At 41.7% G+C, this 25,174-nt stretch overlaps 1 protein-coding gene across 1 annotated transcript in view; it reads left to right on the plus strand.

The window, feature by feature from the left end:
• fbn2b (fibrillin 2b) overlaps positions 1–25,174 on the plus strand; it is a 274,386-nt gene that overhangs the window by 192,519 nt on the left and 56,693 nt on the right. Inside the window, exons 14-31 of the mRNA XM_059991505.1 lie at positions 591–713; positions 3,320–3,442; positions 5,462–5,614; positions 7,592–7,645; positions 8,096–8,221; positions 9,193–9,318; positions 10,175–10,294; positions 10,888–11,025; positions 12,507–12,557; positions 13,412–13,537; positions 16,697–16,924; positions 17,572–17,697; positions 17,919–18,047; positions 20,127–20,252; positions 20,642–20,767; positions 21,814–21,936; positions 22,505–22,630; positions 23,616–23,741. Coding sequence (XP_059847488.1) covers positions 591–713; positions 3,320–3,442; positions 5,462–5,614; positions 7,592–7,645; positions 8,096–8,221; positions 9,193–9,318; positions 10,175–10,294; positions 10,888–11,025; positions 12,507–12,557; positions 13,412–13,537; positions 16,697–16,924; positions 17,572–17,697; positions 17,919–18,047; positions 20,127–20,252; positions 20,642–20,767; positions 21,814–21,936; positions 22,505–22,630; positions 23,616–23,741 — 2,250 coding nt within the window. The remainder of the gene's footprint in view (positions 1–590; positions 714–3,319; positions 3,443–5,461; positions 5,615–7,591; positions 7,646–8,095; positions 8,222–9,192; positions 9,319–10,174; positions 10,295–10,887; positions 11,026–12,506; positions 12,558–13,411; positions 13,538–16,696; positions 16,925–17,571; positions 17,698–17,918; positions 18,048–20,126; positions 20,253–20,641; positions 20,768–21,813; positions 21,937–22,504; positions 22,631–23,615; positions 23,742–25,174) is intronic.

Raw genomic sequence — 25,174 nt, forward strand, 5'->3', positions numbered from 1 at the left:
TGGGTACATGGAGCTTAGAAAAATAGAGGGCCATGGGTAACCTTCGGTAATTTCTAAGTAAGTACATGTTCGGCACAGCATTGTGGGCCGAAGGGCCTGTATTGCGCTGTAGGTTTTCAATGTTTCACACTTGATTTACTTATGCACAGGGAGAACAGCGTGGCCCCTTGAAACCCACACTATTCTGAAGTGTGAACAGAGGAATACCATTTTAATACAGAATTGACTTGCAGTTACGAGTTTGACCAGTTGGTAACCTTGTGTATGTTCAAGTTCCCTATTTGCAAGGTCAACCGCCATTCACAACATGGGTTAAAAGTCAGTAGAAACTACAAGCTCACAATCGACGACACTTTGGAGTTAAAGTAATTGTCCTTTAGTTGGTGTGTGTCCCTTGCATCTTTTGATTACATCCTAATCTTGTCTCTGTCTGCCAGACAGTTGCAGTATTTACCATGCAAGTGGAAGCTATGCTCTTCAAAGACCTTTCTGTAATATATTGATGTCTGATGTCCTAGGATTGTGTATCTTTTTTGTAACACTTACTGTTAGAACTCAAGGCTGACAAAAAAAAACAAATTTATCCCCAGATCACGATGAATGTGCCACTACCAACATGTGTCTGAATGGAATGTGTATCAACGAAGATGGTAGCTTCAAGTGTATCTGCAAGAATGGCTTTGTCTTAGCTCCAAATGGGCGTTACTGTGTGGGTAAGGACTTTCAAATTAATTAATGCTTTTGTGCAGGCTCTTTAGTGGGTACTACTCTGTATTGATTAAATACCTTAAACATATCTAAGAACATCCTGAAGAGTCTGAGATTTATTACAAGGAGTATGGCTAATTTCATGTAAGAAAATGCTGCATTTAGAAAGATAACACAAATAACAAAAGGGATGCTTATATTACTATATATAACTAATGGTTTTAGATAACGGAGATAGTAAATACCTCTTAACAAAGATGGGTAGTCAGCCTGATAAGTGAAAGGTGATGTATTTGTTGTTAGCTATTTTCCACTTCCTGCCCACATTTGTCCCAGCTGACAAAGTCCTAATTGCTTCAGTACTGCTTCTCCCTTGTTAGTACATGACCACCAATTTGTTTGTTAAAGTTACGATTAGCTTGCAGTGAAGTATAAATTCAACAGTTCACATCTACAATGTGAAAACATACATTGTCACGCTATAATAATCTACTGCACATGAACAAACGTTGCTGAAAATAAGCAGCAAATGTTCAAACATAGGACAGAAATACATTGCACATGTGCAGGTGTAGGACAAAATATATTGCAGGTGTGGAAACAAAGGACAAAGAAATAAACTGCATGTGTGTAAAATGATGTTCGGTGTGGGCGAACAAGACAAAATATATTGCACATTTACAAAGACACGAGAGATTCTGCAGATGCTGGAAATCCAGAGCAACACACACAAAATGCTAGAGGAACTCAGCAGGTCAGGCAGCATCTCTGGAGGGAAATAAATAGTTGATGTTTCAGGCTGAGACCCTTCATCTGGACTCTGGATGGAGTGTACATCAATGACAAGTCTAAATGAAAGATCTTGGTCTGAAATATCAACTTTTGATTTCTGACCTTCTGAGTTGAAAAAGTTAATTTATTATCAAAGCATTCATCCATACACAACTCTGAAATTTGTATTCTCCAGGTAGTAACAAAACAAGAAAGAACATGAAAGTCGTTCAGAGGGAAACATCAAACCCCACCCCCTGCACAAAAAAGAACAGCGTTCCAATCAACAACCCCAAAACACTCCACTCACACAAAATGGAACAGGGACATCAACCCCCAAAAGACAACCCCTCCACCACACAAAAAAAGCTAACAGATCACAACAGAACATTAAACCCCATACACACTCCGCTCACACAGCAAATTAGAAAAGGAATAGGCAATTAAAAAAACAGAATATAAAAACCATAAGTCTGAAAAAGCTCACAGTCCATAATTCAATAGTCCAATCCATAAATGCAAAATCAACCACGATACCATCCTACAATATCTTTGAAAGAGAGGGTTACCACTCAATGCAGACTCCTACCCACCTGCCAAAGTGAGCCACACGGTGATCGGCTGCTCACAGATTCCTTCTCCAGCAGCATGCAAAAGGCAGGTAGTCGGCGCTGAACTCTTGCTCACCTTTTGCATTCACCTCAATGTCTCAGTCTTCCTCAAAGTTTTAATTGGCGATTAATAGGCACTTCAACGAACAAAATGGAGTCCAGCATTCTGTGTGTGTTGCTGCACATTTGTAGATGCAGGGCAAAGTATTGTTCACATGTTCATCTGAGACGAAAATATACATTGTAGATAAAGAAACAACAAAAATAGATTTGTGTGCCTTACACAGATTAATAGATACAGCATGTAGTGCATGTAGAATCTCGGGACAAACATTGAACCACAGAGGTTATCACAACCAAGCCTGATTTCTCCTCACACACATTCCACAGGGACTTTATCATAGACTCGCTGGTTGGTCACAGGATCTCTGAGTGAATTTTTCTTTCCTCTTTCATGAGCCCATTAGAGTTTAAGGCTGTATGGGTCCTTCTGATCCAGGTCATCTCAGAAAAATTGGACTCAAAATGACAGTGCAGCTGGTAAAGAGGCTGACGCTGTAGAAAATAGAACAGGTGAGTTCTGTGGGAAGAGTAAGCAGAGACAGGAAGGTCAGAAGGTCTGTAGGCTTAACTTCACTTTAACTTAACTTTAAAGCAAGGAGCCTCGCAGGAAGCCAGATGAGCTGAAATCATGGATCAACGCATGAGATTGATATTTTTGCAGTTGTGGCAAAATGGAGCAGGGCAAGCAAAAATGCTAAGTTTAGGGAACCCTAGTTAGCAAAGTATAGTGGAGGTTTGATTAGGGTAAAGAAGGTTGTGTATGTCAGGTATAGAAAATGTTTATCTTGAGGTTGTTAGGGAAAATAGGAGAAAACTTAAAGAAAGAATTTAGGTGAGCAAAAAGGGTCAATGAAATCACCTTGACAAGTAGGATTAAGGAGAACCCTAAAACTCAAGTTTATTAAAAACTAAGGGTGAAATAGGCCCCCTCGTGCCAAATGGGCAATCTATCGCTGGAGCCAGAGAATATAAGCAACACCTTGAATACTCTCATTGGTATTCAGCTGCAAGAAGGACATGGAGACTAGAGAATTACAGGATCTTCTGGAGCACGTCTGTATCAGCAAGGAGGACTTCTAAATCTTCACAAGATCTGAATTGGTTTCTGTGTTCTGTGTTTCACTGGCTGTACTTTACTGACTAATAGTTCTCTTTATTATTCCCAGATATTGATGAATGTCAGACACCTGGTATCTGCATGAATGGGCGCTGTATTAATTCAGAAGGTTCATTCAGGTGCGAATGTCCTCCAGGTTTAGCCATTGGAGTGGATGGACGTGTGTGCGTTGGTAGGTTAATTTAACCAGTAACTAAGCTAATGTTCAGTAATGACAGTGAAATGCTTGCTAGAGCAAGGTCTATGACTGTTGGTACTGTACTGCCTTTGTATCTTGCTTGGTTTGTATTATTCTTTGCTTTCAGTTTTAATGCTTCGTCTCACCATATTCAACCATAGTGTATGCTTTACATATAACTCCAAATGGCATGTCAACTCAGAATTTTGGAGTAGTTATATAACTATATCAAATTTCCAAGTACCATTCTACTATTGACATTTGGCCTCACGCCTCTCCATTTCTGTGATCTCTTCTGATGCAACAAATCCTCTCTTGCGGAAATTCTTTGCTTCTCCGTTAGACCTTTGTGCAACCTCCACTTTGCCCCATGTTTGGCAGCTGTGTCTTCTGTCACTCTTCCTAAGTATCAGAATCCCTCTAGATCCCACTCTGCCTTTCAAATTTTAAGCAGATGTTTGGCTTCATATCTCCTTTTGTTCATTTTACTGAAATGATGACTCTGTGAGGGTCAGGCATTCTTTGATATTAAAGGATTTACATTAGACATTGATGGGAGTGCCTATAGATCCCCAAAAGCAGTGTTAATGCAGGGCATTGCATAAATCAGGAAATTAGAAACACATGTAACTAGGGCGTATAATATCACAAGGACTGCACTATACATAAGGGCTGAGCAAACCAGTTCACCAGAAGAACCGTGGAGAGCAAATTCATAGAGTTTGAGGTGGCTTTCTATATCTTGTGTTGTGGAACTGACAGAGAAAATGGGAATTTCAGATCTAGTATTCTGCAAAGAGGAAGGATAAATCAAAAGGGCCTTTAGGGAAGAGTAATCATGATATGATGAATTCTTTAAAATGACTGAAAATTATTTAGTTGAATTTGAAACCAGTAGGTTAAATCTAAACAATGTAAACGACAAAAGTATGAAGAGTGATTTGGCAGTGGTAGACAAAGACATTGGTCTATTATTCTCTCCACCTTTTAATGTAATCAGCCAAGATTAGTCGGGAAAATGCAGCAATCTATTATTAAGGAAGTCATAACAAGAATCTTAGAAATAATAACAGAATTGGGCAGCGTCAACATGGATTTACGAAAGGAAAAATGCGACATCTGATAAAGGTCTTTGAAGTTGTTGCTAGCAGAATAGATTAAAAAGGAACCAATGGATTGAGTGTATCAGGACTTTCAGAAGGTCCATTGGGTGGAATACTTTGCCCAAGAGGGCTGCAGAGGCTCAGTTATTGAGTATGTCAAACACAGACTTGGATTTTTGGAATCAAAATAGGAGAACGGTGTAGGAGTTTGGTAAAGATAGCCATGACATTACAGAATGATGGAGCAGGAATGTGGGGCCAAATGGCCTCCTACTGCTTCTACTTTGCATGCCGTTAGACCTTAGTTATTGTGTATAAACTCTTCCATGAACTTAGCCTTTCCTGTCCTTGCAGGGTTCTGCTGTCCTTAAACTACCTGAACCGGCACTGCTGCTCTGATTGTGACCTGTTGTGTGCAGTTTCCCCCATGAGCATTGCATAGAAGTTATGCCTACTGCTCCCAGCCCCCAATGTTCTCCCCAACCACTGACCCACCATGCCCTCTCCTTTCCAGATCCCCGCAAAAATAAACTGGTGCAGCAGTGTTTAAAGCGTCAGCACCCCACGTTCGGTTCTGCCGCTGTCTGTAAGAAGTTTGTACGTTCTCCCCATGTGGGTTTTTTCTGGGTGCTCCAGTTTCCCCATCTCCCAAGGACATGTGGGTTTGTAGGTTAAGCAGTTACATAGGTATAACTGGGCAGCATGGACTCATTGAGCCAGAAGGGTATGTTACAGTACTAATCAATAAAATGAAAACCACCTCTTTGAACATGAAATTTGGACATTTTTCTTTTGATCCACTATGATTTACTTTGGGATGTTTTCTGATATGTTGTATAATGTGCTATTGGTATGGGATTTTCTCCAAGTTGCTCCACAGCCAACAGTGACCCCAGTACATTCATTTCAGATACTCACATGCGCAGCACTTGCTATGGAGCCATCAAGAAGGGAACCTGCGCCCGACCCTTTCCTGGAGCTGTTACCAAATCAGAATGCTGTTGTGCCAGCCCAGACCATGGTTTTGGAGAGCCCTGTCAGCCCTGTCCAGCCAGGACCTCTGGTAGGTTCATCAGGTTTATACTAAACATTAATTACCATGACAGAAAATTGACCAAATGCAGCAGTATCTTCCAAATAAACAAGTGGCCTTTATTTATCTTCTTCCTTTGAAAGAGTGTTTTACTCTTTGTTACATCTAAGCAATAGTTTGAAGTGGAGAAATTTCTTCTTAAGGAAATTCTCCATGCAGATTTTAATTCACTCTGGAACTGGAAACAGAACCAGCTGAGTGTGGGGCTGCAGTGCAGGATGTGGGCTCCCCCTGATGGCCGATGATGCAAATTGTCTAGCCACGATGCGGAAAAAGTGATTCAACTGAGTGACAAACCCTGTGGATTTGTGCCACTTGCATGAAGAATGGTTTCCAAATCTTTTGTAATGCTTTCATATCTGAGTAGACAGCTGTGAAAATGAATCACGGATTCATTTATCTGAGATTCATTTGATTAAGGTGGCAGCTCACTCAGACACAGCAGCCTCTACAGGGCCAACCAAAGGTGCTATTGTCTTTTTTTAAAACATCTTTTTTACAATCACAAGACAAAGCTGGACATTGAGAACTTAAAGTACTGCAGGTCTACCCCATCAGTGAGTTGCTTGTTAGCAGATGAGCTGGACAGTGCAGACCATGTGGCTGCCTTCTGCAGAAAGGCCTCTGAGTCGGTGAGCAAAGGCTGTACAGGCTAACAGCAAGCGATGGCCTTGGACATTTCTCTTGTCATCATAAGACTCTTTTGGACATTAGTAATGTAGAACACCGCAAGTCTAGTTCACTGGTTTGTTGGCGAGACTGACAAGTGCGGGAGCTGCGTGACCTCAGTTGTAGCACAGTCTAGACCTCACGCCACAGTGTCACCTGTTGAAGCCATCCAGGAGAGGAGACACCAGGGACTGTGTGGTACCAACTGTCCAGGAGAGGTGACGCTGGACGTAGTATGGCATGGCGTCCATGCTAGATTGTATGCTCACCCCTCCCGTCGGTGCTGCCCTTTAGAGTTTGCTTGGTGGAAGACAAGCTGCATAGCGTTTTTCTGCGGGCTGCTGGGGGATTATTCTTGCCAACAACATCTACGCATCATTATACAGGACAGGACACTCAGGGACTTGGGCTATATTTTTTTTTTGTGTGACTGCATGTTTACTGCTATCTTATATTTGCTTTGTGCTGTGTTTGACTGTTGATGCTATGTTTTGCACCCTGGCCTTGAAGGAACGGTGTTTCATTTAGGTGTATTCATGGATGAATAACACTCAAACTTGAACTTTCATCACCCCAAAAAGGATGTTAGAGTCAACTTTTTCTGAATTTCTTAATTCATTCAACAAAGCTTATTAGACAACACAATTAAAAGACTTGATTATAAAATAATGAGAACATTGATTTACTCTCTAAGTGGAAAATAATCTTACAGTTTTAACTATAATATAATAACCTCTTTGCAGTAACCACTTGGCAATTTTGGAATTAATGCTTATAATACATTAAACATGTCAAGTATTTTGATTATTTCGATAAGTGCTTGCACATTAAAAATTTTCAAGCAAAGTCAGATCTTGAATTGTTAATCCTTCTATGTAGTTAATGCCCTGTAGTTTGCCAGACACAAAATATTTCCCAGATCGCTCAGTAAAACATGTTACCACTAGGCTATCAGATGTTCTTATGTTCAAATTGGCAGCAGAATTCTTTCACCAGACTTCAAAAACTTTTTCATTGGCATTACAATGGATTATTTGCAAGTAGCATTAACTGGAACATCATTGGGCCAACATCCATGTCCTTCATATCTATTTAAATTAATAGGTGTAAAAATATGAGATTACTGATCATAATCCACTGACCAGCATTCCTTGCAAGCAGCATTCCTTGTTGGCCATGCTGAACAAGCCAACCCCTTTTATTACTTTTTGAGGCGGATGGCAATTGTTCAAAGTGCCTAACATCTGATTTGCTTTGTTCTTCCTGTTGTTTTCACAGCTGAATTCCAGGCTCTTTGTAGCAGTGGTATTGGGATCACAGCGGATGGACGAGGTAGGGAAAGCAACCAACATGTTATGGACTAAACTAGGGGCTCAAACTTCTCTGTGTGCTTACTAAAATAATAAAATTTAATTTTGCCATTCACAAAATCTCATCAGAAGCAGATTTTATTTGTGGGGCATGTGTGAAAGCTAGATTTAACTTGAATAATGCAAAACTTGCATGTATTACTTGAAAGTAATGATCACTTTAACCATCTGCAGACGCTGTAAAAAAGATCCAAGTAAAAAGAAAACTTTTTTTATATATATAAACCAGCTGATTTAGAGATTTGGTGCTGAAAAAGCCTAGAGTCTAGGAATAATCTGTAATCCTGTCCATTGATGGATGGAATTTGTCTGTCTGACTTGCTGTAAGTCAGCCATCTATGTTTCGTGATTTACAAATTGAAGAGTGGAGCCAGTTGAGGATTAGTTATAATTATTTGTGTTTCTTCCCCAGATATCAATGAGTGTGCTCTTGATCCTGATATCTGTGCCAATGGGATTTGTGAGAACCTGCGCGGCAGTTACCGCTGTATTTGCAATATCGGATATCAGTCAGACGTCAGTGGCAAGAACTGTGTTGGTGAGTGTGAATTCATTTAGTTACAGACTGAAAGCAGTGTCTGATTAAAAATGCTTTCTGGTGTGGATGAGCAAGAGACATCCCAATCCTCTCTGAATGTCTTTTTGCATAAGTTAAACACTGGTCTCTGAAAGGAAGGCTGCAAATTTATGAATCCAGTGATTTCTATACATGTCCTTTCTTTTTTTTTATGCTCTTCATTTATCTTTCACAAAATAAATCAAGTTAAATTAGTCATGTGCTTTAAAGCCTGATGTTTTAGAGGAAAGAGTATATTTCAGTACAATTGTACAAGTGGATAGAATCAGACAGAGGGATATATTACATTCTAGAGTACAGAGTAAGTGTTCAGTCTTGCAGTTCCTGTGTTTCATTATTATTTCCTGTGCTTCATTATTATTTCCTGTGCTTCATTATTATTTCCTGTGTCTCATTATTATTTCCTGTGCATCATTATTATTTAGTAGAATAGGATGCATTCTGGATCATAAGGTTCATGAGGTTTACTCTTAGAGAATAATGCTGAATTCAGGAAAATGTCCAGCAGAAAAACACCGAAATAAGTCGAGCACATTTCAATTCTTTCTCCTGAGTGACTATCATGTTAAACACTGCCTCTCCCTATCAAAATATGAATATTGGCAGAGCACCCACCTCCTGTATGCTCCCTGAATAGTTCTTTGGGCCAGGAAGCTCTTCCTTCACACAATGCCAGAATCACGTCATGTAATTTCTCAACAGGCTGGAAAGCTGAGAAGGAAAAGAAAGCACAGGATTGAATATATGCACAGGGTGAGGACAAAGGGTAAATGAGGTGAATTAGAGAAGATGGAGGGGGTGCTGGAATCTTTGAATCTTGGAATTGCTGTAAGATGTGTCATTTAGAGCAGATGATGGCTGGGTTAATTGTTTGATTAACGTGAGCCGTGTAGTTCTCGATGTTGCCTGAAATGATCTTTCCCTTTCTGCAGACATTGATGAATGTTCTGTCAACATGCTGCTGTGTGACAATGGACTGTGCCGTAACACTCCAGGCAGTTACACGTGCACCTGCCCCACTGGTTACATCTTTAAACCTGATACTGAAACCTGTGAAGGTGAGAATCCAGAATCCAGAATCACATCATGGCCATCCATTTCAATTCTACTTCCCATTCCCATGCCGCAATGAAGCCACACTCTGGTTGGAGGAGCAACACCTTCTATTCTGTCTGGATAGCCTCCAACTCGATGGCATGAACATCAATTTCTCTAACTTCCAGTAATTGCCTCTCATTTCACCATTCCCATTCCTGTTTCCCTCTCTCATCTTACCTCCTTACTTGCCCATCACCTCCTTCTGGTGCTCCTCCCTCTTCCCTTTCTTCTATGGGCTTCTGCCAGATTCCCCTTCATCCAATCCTTAAGCTCTTCCACTAGTCAACTTCCCAGCTCTTTACTTCATCCCCTTCATCTCTCCTGGTTTCACCTATCACTTACCAGCTTGTACCTCCCTCCCTCTCCCCATCTTCTTACTGATTTTTCATCTTTCTTTCCAATTCCAATGAAGGGTCTTGGCCTGAAACGTCGCCTGTTTGCTCTTTTCTGTTGATGCTGCCTGACCTGCTGAGTTCCTCCAGCACTTTGTGTGTGTGTGTGTATTGCTTTGGATCTCCAGCATCTGCAGATTTTCTTCGGTTTGTGATCTAATAGTGTGCTGAATCCCATTGGAGAAGCAAAAGGGGAGTTTTGTCAGTCATCCTGGAAGTAGACACCCCACAAAGTAATCACAGTTGCCATAACCATAGGAAGTCTCCTTCGGATTTTCCTCTGGGGTTGACACGAAGTCAAAGGTGTCATGAGCAATCATAGCTGTCAGACTGATGTGAGAGTTCAGCGGGTGGCTCATTACCCCAGGTAGAATAACATTTCATCTGTACCTCCAGTTTCAGTGAGTGTTACTTTGTATTCCAGATGTGAATGAATGTGAATCCAGCCCATGTGTGAATGGTTACTGCAGGAACATGGCCGGCTCATTCATCTGTGAATGTTCACTTGGCAGCAAACTGGACCCAACCAGAACCATCTGTATTGGTGAGTCTCATAGAGCCTGAGAACTTCTATGGAAACCATCCTCGTCAGTTTTCTCAGGTCTTGGGGAGGAAGAGGCAGCTTGAGAACACCCCATTCTCTGCTAAGGAGGAAGGAACCATTTGTGCTAAAAAGCTAAGCTCTGGTTTACTCATCACTAACTCTGGTGTAATTCTCTGTCATTTAGCTTCTTTGTCCCTCAAAACTGACTGCAAAATACAGCAGAGAGCTCACCCCCCCCCCCCCCCGCCCTTCCAACACAGCTCAGACCAGGAGCCTGACCTCCCAGCTCTACTTCTTGCTACTGGCTGGTGGTGCAGAGCACATCCACACTGTGCTGGCACCTTCTCAGTTCTTCTGGGCTGCTGTTGGTCTTCAAGAATTTAGTTTGGTGTGTTATGCCCTTTGGGTTCCCTGAACAGCTCCAGTCTCAACTGCTTTCTTCCCCAACGTACTGTGGTCTAATCAGAGTGAATGGGTTCACACCTGTCTGTGAGGGGTGAGAGGCAGCCCGTTGGTGGTGGGGGGGTGGGTGTGAGTGAGAGATGGGTGGAGTGGCAACCTGTCTGACAAGTCCTCTGCTTCTCCCCTAACAGACAGCATGAAGGGGACGTGTTGGCTGAACATTCAGGGCGGTCGCTGCGAAGTGAACATCAACGGAGCCACGCTGAAGTCGCAGTGCTGCGCCACCTTGGGAGCTGCCTGGGGCAGCCCCTGTGAACACTGCGAGCTGGGTAACCCTGCCTGAGGAACTGGTGGGGCGGTGGGGGGAGTTCTGGTGACACTGTGGACGCGATGCTGCTCTATCTGAGCCTGCCTTTCAAACAGTTCATTTATTTATTTGATTTATTACCTTCACGTGTACTGAGATACAGTGGTCTTACAGCCATCCAGACAGATCATTCCAAACATCATGGCATTGAAGTAGTGCAAAAGGGAAATCTGTAATAGAATGCAGAATGTAATGTTGCAGCTACGAAGGGCAGAAAGACAAATAAGGTGCAAGGGCTACGACAAGGAAGATTGAGTGATCAAGAGCTTATCGTAGAGGAGGTTCGTACAAGAGCCTTATGACAGGCGAATATACGGTCACTCATCTCAATCAAAGTCTCTGTTTTATAATATGGCTTTAGCTCTATAAAGCAAAGAACTTTATGAGGTGCTGGTTAAGCATTCACTCAGTATTCTTACAGGTTTAGGAAGATGGATCAGTGTGCGACTCGGTTTTTTGAGATGTGAAAAGTGGAGGTACCTTCTCTCCGAGTGGAATGAATGTAAAGGCTTTGTTCCTGTTTACAGAGCTGGGAGAAGCCTCATATTTAACATACTTCAGCTTACCACCAATGCACAGGGGGCTGAAAGATGATCACAAAGCAACAGGCAAAGCCATGAAGGTTAAAGGAAACCTGATATTGTGAAAACAGACAAGTAAACGTCTTAAAACACCTGTTCCATATTTCTAATTGAAATATTTCTAGTTGTTTCTAAACAAATAGCTATGAATGGAAAATTTACAAGGATTTTAACGGATCTGGAGGGCCTGCATTGTAAGGAAAGATTGAATAGACTAGGACTATATTCTTTAGAATGTAGAAGATTGAGAAGAGATTTGATAGAGGTATACAAAATTAAAAGGGGTATAGATAGGGTAAATTAAGCAGGCTTTTTCCACTGAGATTTGGGGGAGTACAACCATAGGTCATGCATTAGGGTGAATGGTGATAAGTTTAAGGGGAAATTTCTTCACTCAGAGGATCATAGGAGTGTGGAACAAGCTGCTAGCACAAGTGGTACATGCGAGCTCAATTTCAATATTTAAGGAGAACTTCAGATAGGTACATTGGATGGTAGGGGTACAGAGAGCTAAAGATGTCGACGAGAGTAGGCAGTTTAAATGGTTTTGGCATGGACTAGATGGGCTGAAGGGCCCATTTTTGTGCTCTACTTCTCTATGACTCTAAGGTAGTGAACCATTGGAATTTTCTACCCCAGAGAATATTTAAGGATGAGACAAGGAGGGTTTTGGTCTGTAGGGGGAATCACAGGTAATTGGGAATAAGGAGCAAGTGTAGCTGAGGCCAAATCACATCTGCTGTGATCTTATGGAACAGTGAGGCAAGCTTAAATCCTCTGGACTACCCTGTCTTTTATTATGTTCTTTTGGATCGATCTTTGGCAAGACTAGATATCTTAGTCAACTGTTTTTCTTTTGTAGATCCATCATGTCCCAGAGGCTATGCAAGAGTGAAGGGTGTTACTTGTGAAGGTGAGTTCAGACTGTTCAACTACTCCAGCCATAGCACAGATTAAATCATCCACCCAGACTCAGACAAAGGATAATCACACGTGGTTTTGACTGATAGTGAGCCAGCTTTCTTGTTTTACATTGTTTACATTTTTATTCCCATTGATGTCTTGATCTGCTCCATAAAATATTACTTTAAACGGTTGGGCAAGAGTAAGGGGAGACTGGTTCAAACATTTATTTAGGGTGGTTGTCAAAAAATTCTTCATATTAGGAGGTATTTAGTGTAAATTGGGTGACAACAGACCAGCTGCTCTTTATATTACCATCTCACTTCGTCCACTAATGGGAGATGTAAGTTCCAGTCCAGAAGAGGACTGAGGAACCAGGCATCCCATAGGGATGCATATTTGTGGTTTTATCAACTTAAAGCAGGATAGTCTAGGTTTAGGGAAACCTCCACAAGGAAGAAAAAGGTGTGAATTAGATGCCATTGGATCAGATGACTTTCAAATTAGCAGAAATGTTTCAATGTGACTTCTAATATTTTTGCCACATCTAGTGAGTGGGCTGCTGTCCAGAACTTTTTCCGGAAACAAGTTACAGACAAAGACATACCTAGTGCGATTTCACATGTTTCTTTGCAGACTATTGTCTAGGTGCCAAGTGTAAGCTAGCAATGGAATCCATCCAGTTTGGTGAATTCAAAGATGGATTGACAAACTTATCCAGTTCCTTTCTCTACCAAAATTATGATCTTAATTTAAAGTTCTCTTAGAACTTTCATTTCAGCATAACCCCAGATCCATGACATTGGTCTGTTTTGCTTCAATTAATAAGGGAATGGGTGATTTCTCATGTTTCTTTCTCACCAGATGTGAACGAGTGTGACGTGTTCCCTGGCGTTTGCACAAATGGACGTTGTGTAAACACACAGGGCTCCTTCAAGTGTGAATGTTCCGAAGGGCTGACTCTAGATGGAACTGGGAGAACATGTGTCGGTAAGTACGGGTCATGGAAGAGCAGGAAGAAGAAGAAATTGTTTAGTGGATCCACCCCACTGAAGGGGTACAGAAAGGAACTGATTAACTAACAAGAGTGAAATAGTGCAACCTCTGGAGAAGTAACACGGTGCAGCAGTAGAATATCCTGGAACCACCAATCCCTGAAAGTGTCAGGACAAATTGATAAGGCAGTGAAAGAACTTAACGGAGTACTTGGTTTTCTGAAGTAGTGACCACAAAAAATACTCAAGCTAAATCTGTATAAATCAACTTAGATTTCCGCAGAAGAGTTGGATACAATTCTACCCACTTAAGGAAGGAATATCCCTGGAAAGAGTACAGAAAAGGTTTACCAGTTTGATACCAGGACTGATGAATTTGATTATATTGGGAGACCAAAGCAGTCCAAGAAGGCAGCTCACCAACAGCCTTCAGAAAGAATAATAGGGATGGGCAATAAACGCTGGCCTTGTCAGCGGTGGTCAAATCCCATAAAGTAAATGATTAAACAGTCGGGGTGGCTGGAGTTATACTTCCTGAAGCAATGTTGAGCTAATAGAAGTATTCAAAATCATGAAGTGTATTGCCAAAGCCACACGGAGAACCTTTCCACTGGGAAGAGGATTTGTAATGAGAGTTCAATGTTTAAAATAGTTATCCGGATTTCCAGATGGGGAGCAAGAAAAGATTTTTCACTTGGAGTGTTAGATCTGGAACATACTGCAGGAAAGATCTGCAGAAATAGATTCCATAGAAACTTCCAGAAGATAATTGGACAAGTACTTTAAGATTATGGAGAAGGTTTAGTGCAGGATTAAACTGGACAGTTCGTGTCAAGACCTGGCACTGAACCAACAATCTGCACGTCTCTGTTCTGTTCTGTAAGAGTTGATCATTCTAAGATCCTCAGTTGTTACCAGCCATTCATTTTGGTGTCTGTGGATATCTGCTCTGAGTGAGCTTAATACTGCATGGAGAATATAGCACACCCACTGAAGGGGGAGAGAGCAGGCTCTCCACTCAGGTTAACTACTAAAGTGGAGATTGTTTAATCTTGCAGTTAGAATCTAATAACCAAGACAGAAACTGTCCTTTCAGACAGCTTTGAACTCTCATGAATATCCAGGTATTCAGGATAGAGTACACTAACCTGAAGTGGAACCAGTGAGCTGCTATTTCATTTTTAGCCAGACATGTTTTTTTTGTTTTTTTTAAAAGCATCTTTCGTCCCTCTGCTTTTCAAAAAATAATATACAGGGTTGTTACTCAGCAGGTCAGGGTACATTTGTGGGAAGAAAAACCAGAATTAATGTTTCAGGTCAAAGTCCCTTCACCAGAACTGCAAAGGGAACAAAAGAAGCTTGTTAAGCTGCAGCTAGAGTGGGGAGGTTGCTGGCAAGGGCAATATTTATTGTCAAGCGTAGAGCATAGTGTATCAGAGGAACAAGCCCTTTGACCCACAGTATTGTACCAAACTAATTAAATCCCTAAGCTAGTCTCTTCTGCATGCACAATGTCCATATTCCTCCACTCTGCACATTCTTGTGCCCATCTCAAGTGTCTCTTAAATACCTATGTCAAATTTGCATCCACTCCCACCCCGGCAGTGTATTCCAGACACCCATCAGAGTGTTTTTAAAAAAAAAACTTGCCCCACACATCTGCTTTGAACTTGCCCCACTCACTTTAAATGCTTGCTCTCTAGTATTAGGCATCCCAGCTGTGGGGAAGATACCAGTTGACTTCTCTCTTTATGCCTCTTAGAATCTTATGAAGTTCTAGCAGGTCTTCCCTTAGCCATCCGAGTTTGTCCAACCTCTCTTTTTAGTTTACACTCTTCAATCCAGGCAGCATCCTTGTAAACCTCCTATGTAACCACATATTTTCTGTAATGGAGCAACCAGAATTGAATGCAGTACTCCAAATGTGACCAAACAATTCTTTTAAAAAACTGCAACGTACCTTTCTGTCTCGACCAAGGAAGACAAGCATGCCATATGCTCTCTTTACCATCCCAAAGTTCAAAGTGAAATTTATTATCAGAGTACATGCATGCCACCACATACAACCCTGATATTCTTTTTCATTTCAGGCATTCTCAGCAAATCTATAGTACAGTAACTATAAACAGGATCAATGAACTGTGCAACAAATTTCTCAATCTGTGCAGCCCTTTTCAGGCAGAATTGACTTGGATACCTAGATCCCTCTGTACATCAAGATTGTTAAGGGTCTTGTGATTAACAGTATACTGTTCCTTTATATTTGATTTCCCAAAGTGCATCATCTTGCACTTGGCCTGATTAAATTTCATCTGCCATCACAGCCACTGATTTATATCCAGCTGTATCCTTTGGCGACCTTCTACATTTCCACAATGCCACCAATTTTTGTCCAACTCTATTCACCCTTACGAAGGAGCTGATGAGTTGGTTTCTTGGACTACTTTGGTCTTTCCACATAGCTCTGATAGGGTCAAGTCAGAGTGATCTTGGGGGATAAGCGATAAACAAGGTTATCTGGCCAATTAATGAATGGGAACAGTTAGAGGGTGAAGGAGGGTGTAGAAGTTACAAAATGCAGAGGTGGAGAACAAACCCAGCAGGTCAGGCTGAGCAGGGTCCCCCATTCCCAGAGGAGCAAAACAACAGACGAGCTGAGCCAGTATCACAGATGGATGATTGATACAGTCAGAAGAATCAAGTTGCTTGCAGTTGTTAAAGCCCAGACAGAGTGGATGTGTAAACTTTGTTTCCAGCAGTGGGAGAGTCTAGGGCCAAAGGGCAGAGACTCATAATTGCAGGAGGGCCCTAGAACAACTTCAGCCAGAAGGTGATGAATCTGTGGAATTCATTATCACAGACAGCTGTGGAGAACAAGTCATTGGGTATATTTAAAGGGGAGGTTGGTAGGTTCTTGATTATGGGGAGAAGGCAGGAGAATGGGGTTAAGAGGGGAAATAAATTGGCCATGATTGATGGTGGAGCAGACTTGATGGACTGAATGGCCTAATTCTGCTTCTGAAACTTCTGGTCTTATGCTTGCAGGATTCAATTTCTGAGTCAGGAGCAGTTGGTCAATTTGTTTTGCTGATGTTGTGTTTACCCAGGCTGAGCAATGCTAATGTATTCTTTTCGTGCTATCTTCCTCTGCTAGATGTCCGCTTGGAGCATTGCTACCTGAAGTGGGAAGAGGACGAATGCACAGAGCCAGTGGGTGGCCGCTTCCGCATTGATGCTTGCTGCTGCTCGATCGGCCATGCGTGGGGAGCAGACTGTGAGGAGTGCCCACAGCCTGGCACACCGGAATATGAGGCCATTTGCCCTAGGGGACCAGGTTTTGCCAACAGGGGTGATGTTTTGACAGGGAGGCCATTCTATAAAGGTAACTGCTCAATAAACCTGATTCAGTTGCTTTCATGACTTATTTGCATTCCAAGCTAGTAGACTACAGGAATAGAAAAGAAAGAGGGACATAGATATGAAGAAGATTTTATCAGCAAAGAGGAAGGAAAATCCCAAGATGGAACATTTATATAAAATTCCAGGATACAGATTTGGCTCAATTTCAGGCAATTTCTTAATTTGGCTCAAATTCAGAGGCAAGCTTCTGAGTAGATTTCAGAGTGAGCACCAGTAATTGGCCTCCTGGTGTGGAGTGCTAGGGATCAGCCAGCTAGTTTCTGACAGGTCGATAATCTAAACTGCAGTTCCCTGGGATTATTGTGAAAGTAAACGCAGTCTAAATCTAGTCAATCTGCATTTCCAGCTATGGTCACAGGGCCAATTTCTCCATCTTCCCTAAAGTGTGGACATAATTTAAATTGTATTTAATCTCTTGAGGTCTATGAATGGAAGTAGGTCAGTCTTACTTTTTCAGTTTGACGTACTCGGATTGATTGTCCTGTTTTATTACAGGGAATGTTTCTGGAATAAACAGTTTGAGACTGAAAATCCTCTAGAAACCTGTCCTCCCCTCACAGGATGTCCAAAGTTATTCACTGGCTACATTAAATGTCTTTTTTTTTTCAGATATCAATGAATGTAAGGTATTCTCCAGCCTGTGCACATATGGAACGTGCCGTAACACAATTGGCAGCTTTAAGTGTCGCTGTGAGAATGGCTTTGCCCTAAACATGGAGGAGAGGAATTGTACAGGTGGGATATTATTAGGAAAGGCAAACTACAGTTCATATTTAAGAGACAAATATATTCTGCTACATTCTTCTTCATCTGCCTGTGGCGTTTAGTTATATTTTATCTTCCTTTGTTTGTTTCTTTTCTTTCTCTCTCTCTCTTTTGAATCTCAGTCTTCTACTCCTTTCCAGTTCATCTCTTTCTTTCTGTCACCCATTATGTCTTTTTTACTTTATCTGCAGATATCAATGAATGTCGCATTTCACCAGATCTCTGTGGGCATGGTACCTGTGTGAACACACCAGGCAGTTTCGAATGCGAGTGTTTTGATGGATATGAAAGTGGTTTTATGATGATGAAAACCTGTATGGGTAAGTGGCAACCACCAGCCAATCATTGCTTGGCCAGCCGTGTTTCACAGCAAATAAAAGTAAATTGTAATTGTCCAGCACTGAGAGAATGGCCAGAAGATTGGTTCCTCCAATTATGGAGTCTAGAATTAAGGGCATAGACTGAGGTCAAGTGGCTGACCTTGTAGGGAAGAGTACAAATTTTATTACATGGAGAGTTGTAAAGCTTTGTAACTCTCTGCTTTAAAAGGCTGCAGTATTCAGACATTAAATATATCCAAGGTTCTGACTGAGAGAATTTTGAGCCTGATGATATGGAGTTCAAGCTGAAAAAGGAATTTGAGACCATGAAACAACTATAATCTCAATGAGTAGCAGTGCAGGCTGAGTACCTGGCCTTTTCTCACCTGTATTTCCAGTATTCTCCCATTGGCCATCCACTAAGGTCTAATGTGAATCTTTGATTTTCCAGTAACCAAGACCCTTTTGAGAGAGTGCAGAGGCAGGAACAAGAAGGGAACAGGGATATGGCCCCTACCCCTCCTATACCAATATCTCATTAATGACATGTCTGCAAGTGCTTATGTGAGCTTTTAATATACCAAATTAAAATTTTTGTAGTTGCCTTTAAACTTAATGGGTTAGAAATAGTTTCTCAAGCAATGTAGTTAAGAATTGTAATTTTTTTCTGTGTCACTTAAGTAAGAGTTTCTGAACTGTGTTATGTTTTCATCCTTTTATGTGGAGGCAGCCTCCCTGAATTTTCTCCCAACATCTCCCATGATCCCCAATAGTCTGCATGGTCTCTCTTTGATCCCATTAACTTCCACACCATTTCCTATTTCTTTCACTGTTTTCAATTACTCCCACTGGCCAAATTTACCTCTTCTAGATCCCATCAGTTCCCAGAACATATTAACTGCCTCCTGATGTTCCCAGTGGTGTCCAGAGATTCCTGTGTTCCGATGATTGGAACAACTTGAAGCCCATGGGACACATGCTATGCCTTAGCAGGCTTGGCACCACATCATGACACAGACTAAATGGGGAATGCCAGCCCTGCAGAGCCTTGTATTTGCACAGCTGGTGCCAGAACTGGAAATACACTGAAGCCCAGCACTCACTCTTGGACAGCCACAGACACCCATCTTGGTGGCCTCTCTAAATGGTTTCCACATGTCACTGTGAATGGGTTTGGGAGAGAAACTGCCAAAAAAAGAGCTGGAACTTGCCAATCTCTGCAGTTAGGAGAATCTGTAGAACACTTAATAAATGCCACGCTGTGGACACAATGAAAGTCAAAGTACGTTTCCCAAGCTATATTGTTAGATCCACAATTAGTAGTGTGGAAGAAATGTACCACTAGCTTCAGTTCCTCCCACTGTGCAGAAGCTTACTGCTCCAGGTCCACTGAATCCACACTGTACAATGTTTTAAGTTGTTAACTGAAGGGAAAGGAGCTGACACCAATGGGAATAGGCTCTCCAGCCCAACAGGTCTTTGCTGACCTTAAATTCCTCCCTATACTGATCCCACGTACCAGCTCAGTCCTTAGCCAACTGTGCCTTGGTGATTCAAATGCTGTTCTAGATGCTAAGTTTTCTGTAAATAAAGAGACCTGCAAGTCAATTGCGTAACTTGTATGCATGCCTGCACCAACATTCCCCATCTTGCACCTTTACCAACATGATCCTACCCATTCCACTTAATACCAGCTCACAAAAAACCCTCCACCTCATAATTCCCTGTTTAAACCCTCCTCCTCACACTCCATACAAACCCTTCTCCTCAATCCTCTTGTACAGACCCTCCTCGTTATAATCATTCCTAAACACTGTCAGCATTGAGGAGTTATTTTCAAGCTTGAATACTTTATCACTTTCTTAAACACTATTTTGCATATTATTTAGATTTATTAAACTCTGTCCATGTATTTACAGAACAAAGAACAATTAGGTCACTGAGGGTCTGCTATGTGTGCGTTTCAGTCAAGGATCGTAAAACCATATTGTCATTTCATGACCTCAGTAAGGTTGAGTTGGGGGCGGGGTATAGTTTCAATTTGCAAAGCTGATACCACTCTTCTGTTTCTTGGTACAGACATCGACGAGTGTGAGAGAGACCCTTTGCTGTGTCGGGGCGGAACTTGTGTGAACACAGATGGCAGCTATGAATGCATCTGCCCCCCAGGTCATGAGTTGACCTCCGAGGGTGATGGCTGTGTGGGTGAGCATCTTCACAAATTTACCTGAAAATACATTTGATGGATGCTTATATTTGAACCCTGAAGCCACTTATGAGAAGTTACGCCTTTGGAAGGAAGGCTTAGCTTCCTATCACCGGAGCATGACAAACCAAGAATTGGCAACTCAGGTTGGAGGTCTTGTCATCTGATCCCTCGTACTAACCTGCAGACTTCAGGGTTACCACCTGACAGTGTCTGCAGGCTTGCCCCTTGACGTAAATACTCCTTATCCCCACCCCCTCCCATCCCACCAATTGTTGATCCCAAAGGCTTCAGAAGTAATCCCGGCTGAGTGTCTTTTCTGACTGTTATTTTCTCTGAGGAATGTACTGTGAATATCTTACACTCACCACTCTATTCCATATTACAGATATCGATGAATGCTCTCTGAGTGACAACCTGTGCAAGAATGGGCGCTGTGTGAACATGATTGGGACCTACCAATGTGCCTGTGACTCAGGTTATCAGTCTACCAGTGACAGACAGGGCTGTGTGGGTAAGAAACTTTTCATATAGTCAGACTCTCAGTGCATGAACTTCCTTGTAGCTGTGGAGTGGGCAAAACTTAGTCAATAAAGTAAAGTGCAAACTAGTGACTAACCTTGAAAATGTTAATTTTCCACAAATACCATTTAAACGACTAGATGCCTATGCAGCCTTTGCCACACAGGAACACTAATACGTCTGAGGTTAGACTTGGTGAAAGAGGATTTACAGTTGTGCAGTATTATAATACAGCCACACACCCTCCTTATCATCATTTCCATGAGTTCCTTCTTCTCTCCCACCAATGTCACCAACCATTACATCCACCTGTTTAGCTTATTCAACATTCCATCCTTAATCCAGGAACATTTCAAATTGTCTCCTTATTCCAATGAACTACTTGTCCAAAGAGATGACTATGGTAAATTACTCCACAGTCTAATTGTACTTTGAAGAAACAAGCTTCCTCAACTGCCCTTCTGAATTTCATATTATATTCACAAAATGCTGGAGGAACTCAGCAGGTCAGCCGTCATCAATAGAGAGGATTAAATGGTTGACATTTTAAGCCAAGTATGGTGTTTCAAGATCAAGAACCTATCTCAGCCCAAAACATCAACTGTTTATTTCTGTCCATAGAAGTAGCCCAACCTGCCAAGTTCCTCCAATATTTTGTGTGTATTGTTCTGGATTTCTAGCATCTAAAGAATATCTTGTGTTTTTGTATGATGTTCCCTAGCCTTTGAGCCACATGTCTTTATGAAATTTCTTACATTCACTCCATTTCTTACATTAGAAGACTAAATAAAATCCTTTCCTTTCCAAACTAAACCAGTCCCAACTTTCTGATTCTTTCCTCAGAAGATTACCCCTTCAAGCTGCATGTTAATTTGGTTGTCTTTCATTGAATCTTTTGAGATCTTTTACAGCCTTGTTTGATAACATTCATGTGCGGAGGTGGAACTGCATTTTGTTTGAAATGATTCCTCTGGTCACCAGAAGATGTGTTTGTGTCATACTGAGAATCAGCTATCGGATGTCTTCTTCCTGTTTCAGATATTGATGAATGCACTATTATGAACGGGGGATGTGATACACATTGCACAAACTCAGAAGGAAGCTATGAGTGCAGCTGTAGCGAAGGTTACGCTCTGATGCCTGATAAGAGAACGTGTGCAGGTAAGCAGCACAGCACATACAGCACTGACCATATCCTATCAGACTAATTTCAACCAATGTTGCATGTTGGAGATGGTCCCCTATAGAGTGTTACTTCTATTTATGTCAGACTGATGCGATTAACTTGATATACTAAGGATTTAGATTCACATTGAAACAATATGGACTTGGTCCTTACTCTTGAAGGATGAAACTTTACAGTGGTTTCTGAAGAATTCAACTGGTCTTTTTGAACCTTCTTACAATTGGGAACTAAAGCTATTCAGGAATGTGGGCAACGAGTTAGGCTACATATTAACCATGGTTTTATCAATGGTAAAATAAGTTTAAAGTGTTAAATGCCACCATGCCATCATCAAGTTATTATAGTTGGCTATGGTGGAATTTGGTTGCTCCCGTTAATAGTGTATCCTGAGGTGAACACTATGGAGGAGATATGATCTGTTACTTCCAGCACGCTCATCCTTACCAACTGGATGGAGGGTGCACAGCAACAGAGGAATCTGCAGAAAATTAGTATGTGAAATTGGTGTGAAATCAAACATGATTCTGATTTTGATTTATTCAGATATTGATGAATGTGAAGAGAATCCTGATATTTGTGAAGGTGGGCAATGTACCAACATCCCTGGAGAATATCGCTGCCTCTGCTATGACGGATTCATGGCTTCCATGGACATGAGGACTTGTCTGGGTAAGTACGAAAGCCTGTAAATGTTATTCATAGTGTAAGGAGACTTCACGTGTAAATTAATTTCATCACTCTTGGAGTGGAGTACTCTGAACTAGTTGACCATTTTTCAAATACCATTCGCTGAGTTTAATGTGGATGTCAGGATTTCTGATTCAGGCTCAATTCCCTGGCGTCACCAGTCCTGGACAAGTCACATAGTATGTGTGGAGAACAAATTTTATTTTTCCTGCATTTTCCCTGAGGGCAAGGGAAACAAAGATTTTTTTTCACATATATTGTATTGTTACAATAGTATGCTTTGACTCATGATATTTAGTGTCCCTACCTTCTCTTGGAGAGATGGACATGAACTATAATCCTTCAGAGGAGGGTGGGTGATGGTAAGTGCAACTACAAGGGCTGGACGCAGTGGGCAGTAGGCATTAGGAGGAGGGGTCTGGCTGAAAGGAAGAATCTAGTAGTGTATGGGTGGGGTATAGGGGGAAGGGGCCCAGTAGTGAATGAGTTGAGGGAGACAAAGACCTTGTGGTCACCGGGTAGCGGGTGAGCTGAGGTTGGGTGAGGGGAAGTGTCCAAAGTGTATGGATTGTGTGAAGAAGGTTGGGTTGGTGGGAGGAAGAGCCCAGGGGTATATGAGGTGTGGAGGATGAAAGGAACCAAGTGGTGACTAAGTTGGAGAAGTTGTTGCCAGAGCAAAAAATCCAGCGGTAGGTGGGAGGTTGTTTGTGATTAGAGTGGTGGGAGGGGTAATCAATGAGTTTTGCTGTTCTGTTATCACATAACAGGTTGTAAGCCAGTGCTGATTCTCATCTGCAACCAAAGGAATCCCACAGCACAGTCTTTCAACTTAAGCTGCAGAACCCTCAGTTTAATACAACAGCGTACTGGTTCAACCTGTGCACCAGTGACTTCAATTTGTGCTATGTTTAATTCCATTATATGATATGGGGGAAAACAAATCTGTCATTTTGATCTTCCTTTCCAGATGTTAATGAGTGTGAGCTGAATCCAAATATCTGTCTCCATGGTGACTGTGAGAACACCAAAGGCTCTTTCATCTGCCATTGCCAGCTGGGATACTTCGTGAAGAAAGGAACTACAGGATGCACAGGTTAGCAGCAGAGCTCTACTTGTTTCCAGTCTTAATGAAGCACCTCGGCCCAAAATGTCGACTGTTTATTCCCCTCTATAGATGCTGCCTGACCTGCTGGGTTCCGCCAGCATTTTGAGTGGTTTGTTTTTGTTCATCTAAAATGTCCCATTAAAGTGAAAAATTAAAATCTACACTGAAATCAAATCAGAACTTGAACAAGTATTGCAAATACTGTATTTCTAGTTTATTTTGTGTTTAAGCTGCTGATGTCCTGGTTTCCATAGCCTTGCACCTTCTGGCATCCTCACTGTGTTTATATGTTTATATCTTGTTGTCTCTTACTTGACTTCATTTCGTCACAGCCTCAGAAGCCTGGACCTTCTTACTTTTCCCTTTTCCTGCAGTCCACACTCTTTGTACAGATGCTTCCATGTACCTGCTTCTGCCTTGGCAATATCCCTCTGTCCCCAGCTCAGAAGATAAAATGTGACATTTTCCATTTCCCACATCAGTTATGGCAAAACCTCTTAAAAGGTTGGGTTGAGGACTGAGGGAGAGATCCTTTTGTGCTCTGCCTGGGGAATATTCAGTCAAATCCACATCCAAACATGTTGTTCTGGATTTTTTGGAGATTCAAAGTACATTTACTATCAAAGTACGTGTGCGGTATACAACCCTGATATTTGTCTTCCCCACAAACAGCCATGAAGCAAATGAGAACCATGGAATCAAACAAAAACATCAAACTCCTTCCCTCCCCAGGGGGGAAAAAAAAGTCATGCAACAAAACAAAACAAGTGAAAACAGAATATAAAAGACAAAATCAGTACAGTTCAGCTCAGTATTGATTATCTGTAGGCCACTCCGATTCAAAATGGCCCAAAAATAGTAACAATAAAGAACAACCAGAACTATAACTAGAACAGACCATAAACCTGAATTAAGAGTCCAAATCTCCCATCCGCATTGATTAAACCTTGCCCCAGCACCATCTGCTGACAGCATTGAGGGGGAGAGAGAGAGATCACTCAAACAATAAAGTTCTTAAGTTGCCAGCCTGGTATCAGCAGCCAAATGAGTCAGCTTGTTCCTAGTCTGTTGCCTTACTTTCTCCAACCCTGCCTGTGTTTCCTACATCACAACAGTAATGACATTTGGTTACTCTTTAGTTGTTGGATATCCTATGGTTATGACTGCAATCCTCCCCTTCCTCCTCCTTTGCCTTCCAATCCCTCAAAATAGAAAAGTTTTGAAACCTGGGATACTTAAGCAATGTAAATCCCTGAAAATGAGCCTGCAGCTTGAAACCAACCATTCTGAGCTACTGGGTCTATCTCCCTATGACTGTGGGTTTCCTATGAGTTCTCCGGTTTCCTCCCATATCCCGAAGATGTACCAGTCAAGTAGGTTAATTGATCATTATAAATGATAGGTGAGTGAAAAAATCAGAG

Source organism: Hypanus sabinus, chromosome 16 (assembly GCF_030144855.1).
Source record: "Hypanus sabinus isolate sHypSab1 chromosome 16, sHypSab1.hap1, whole genome shotgun sequence".
NCBI lineage: Eukaryota > Metazoa > Chordata > Chondrichthyes > Myliobatiformes > Dasyatidae > Hypanus > Hypanus sabinus.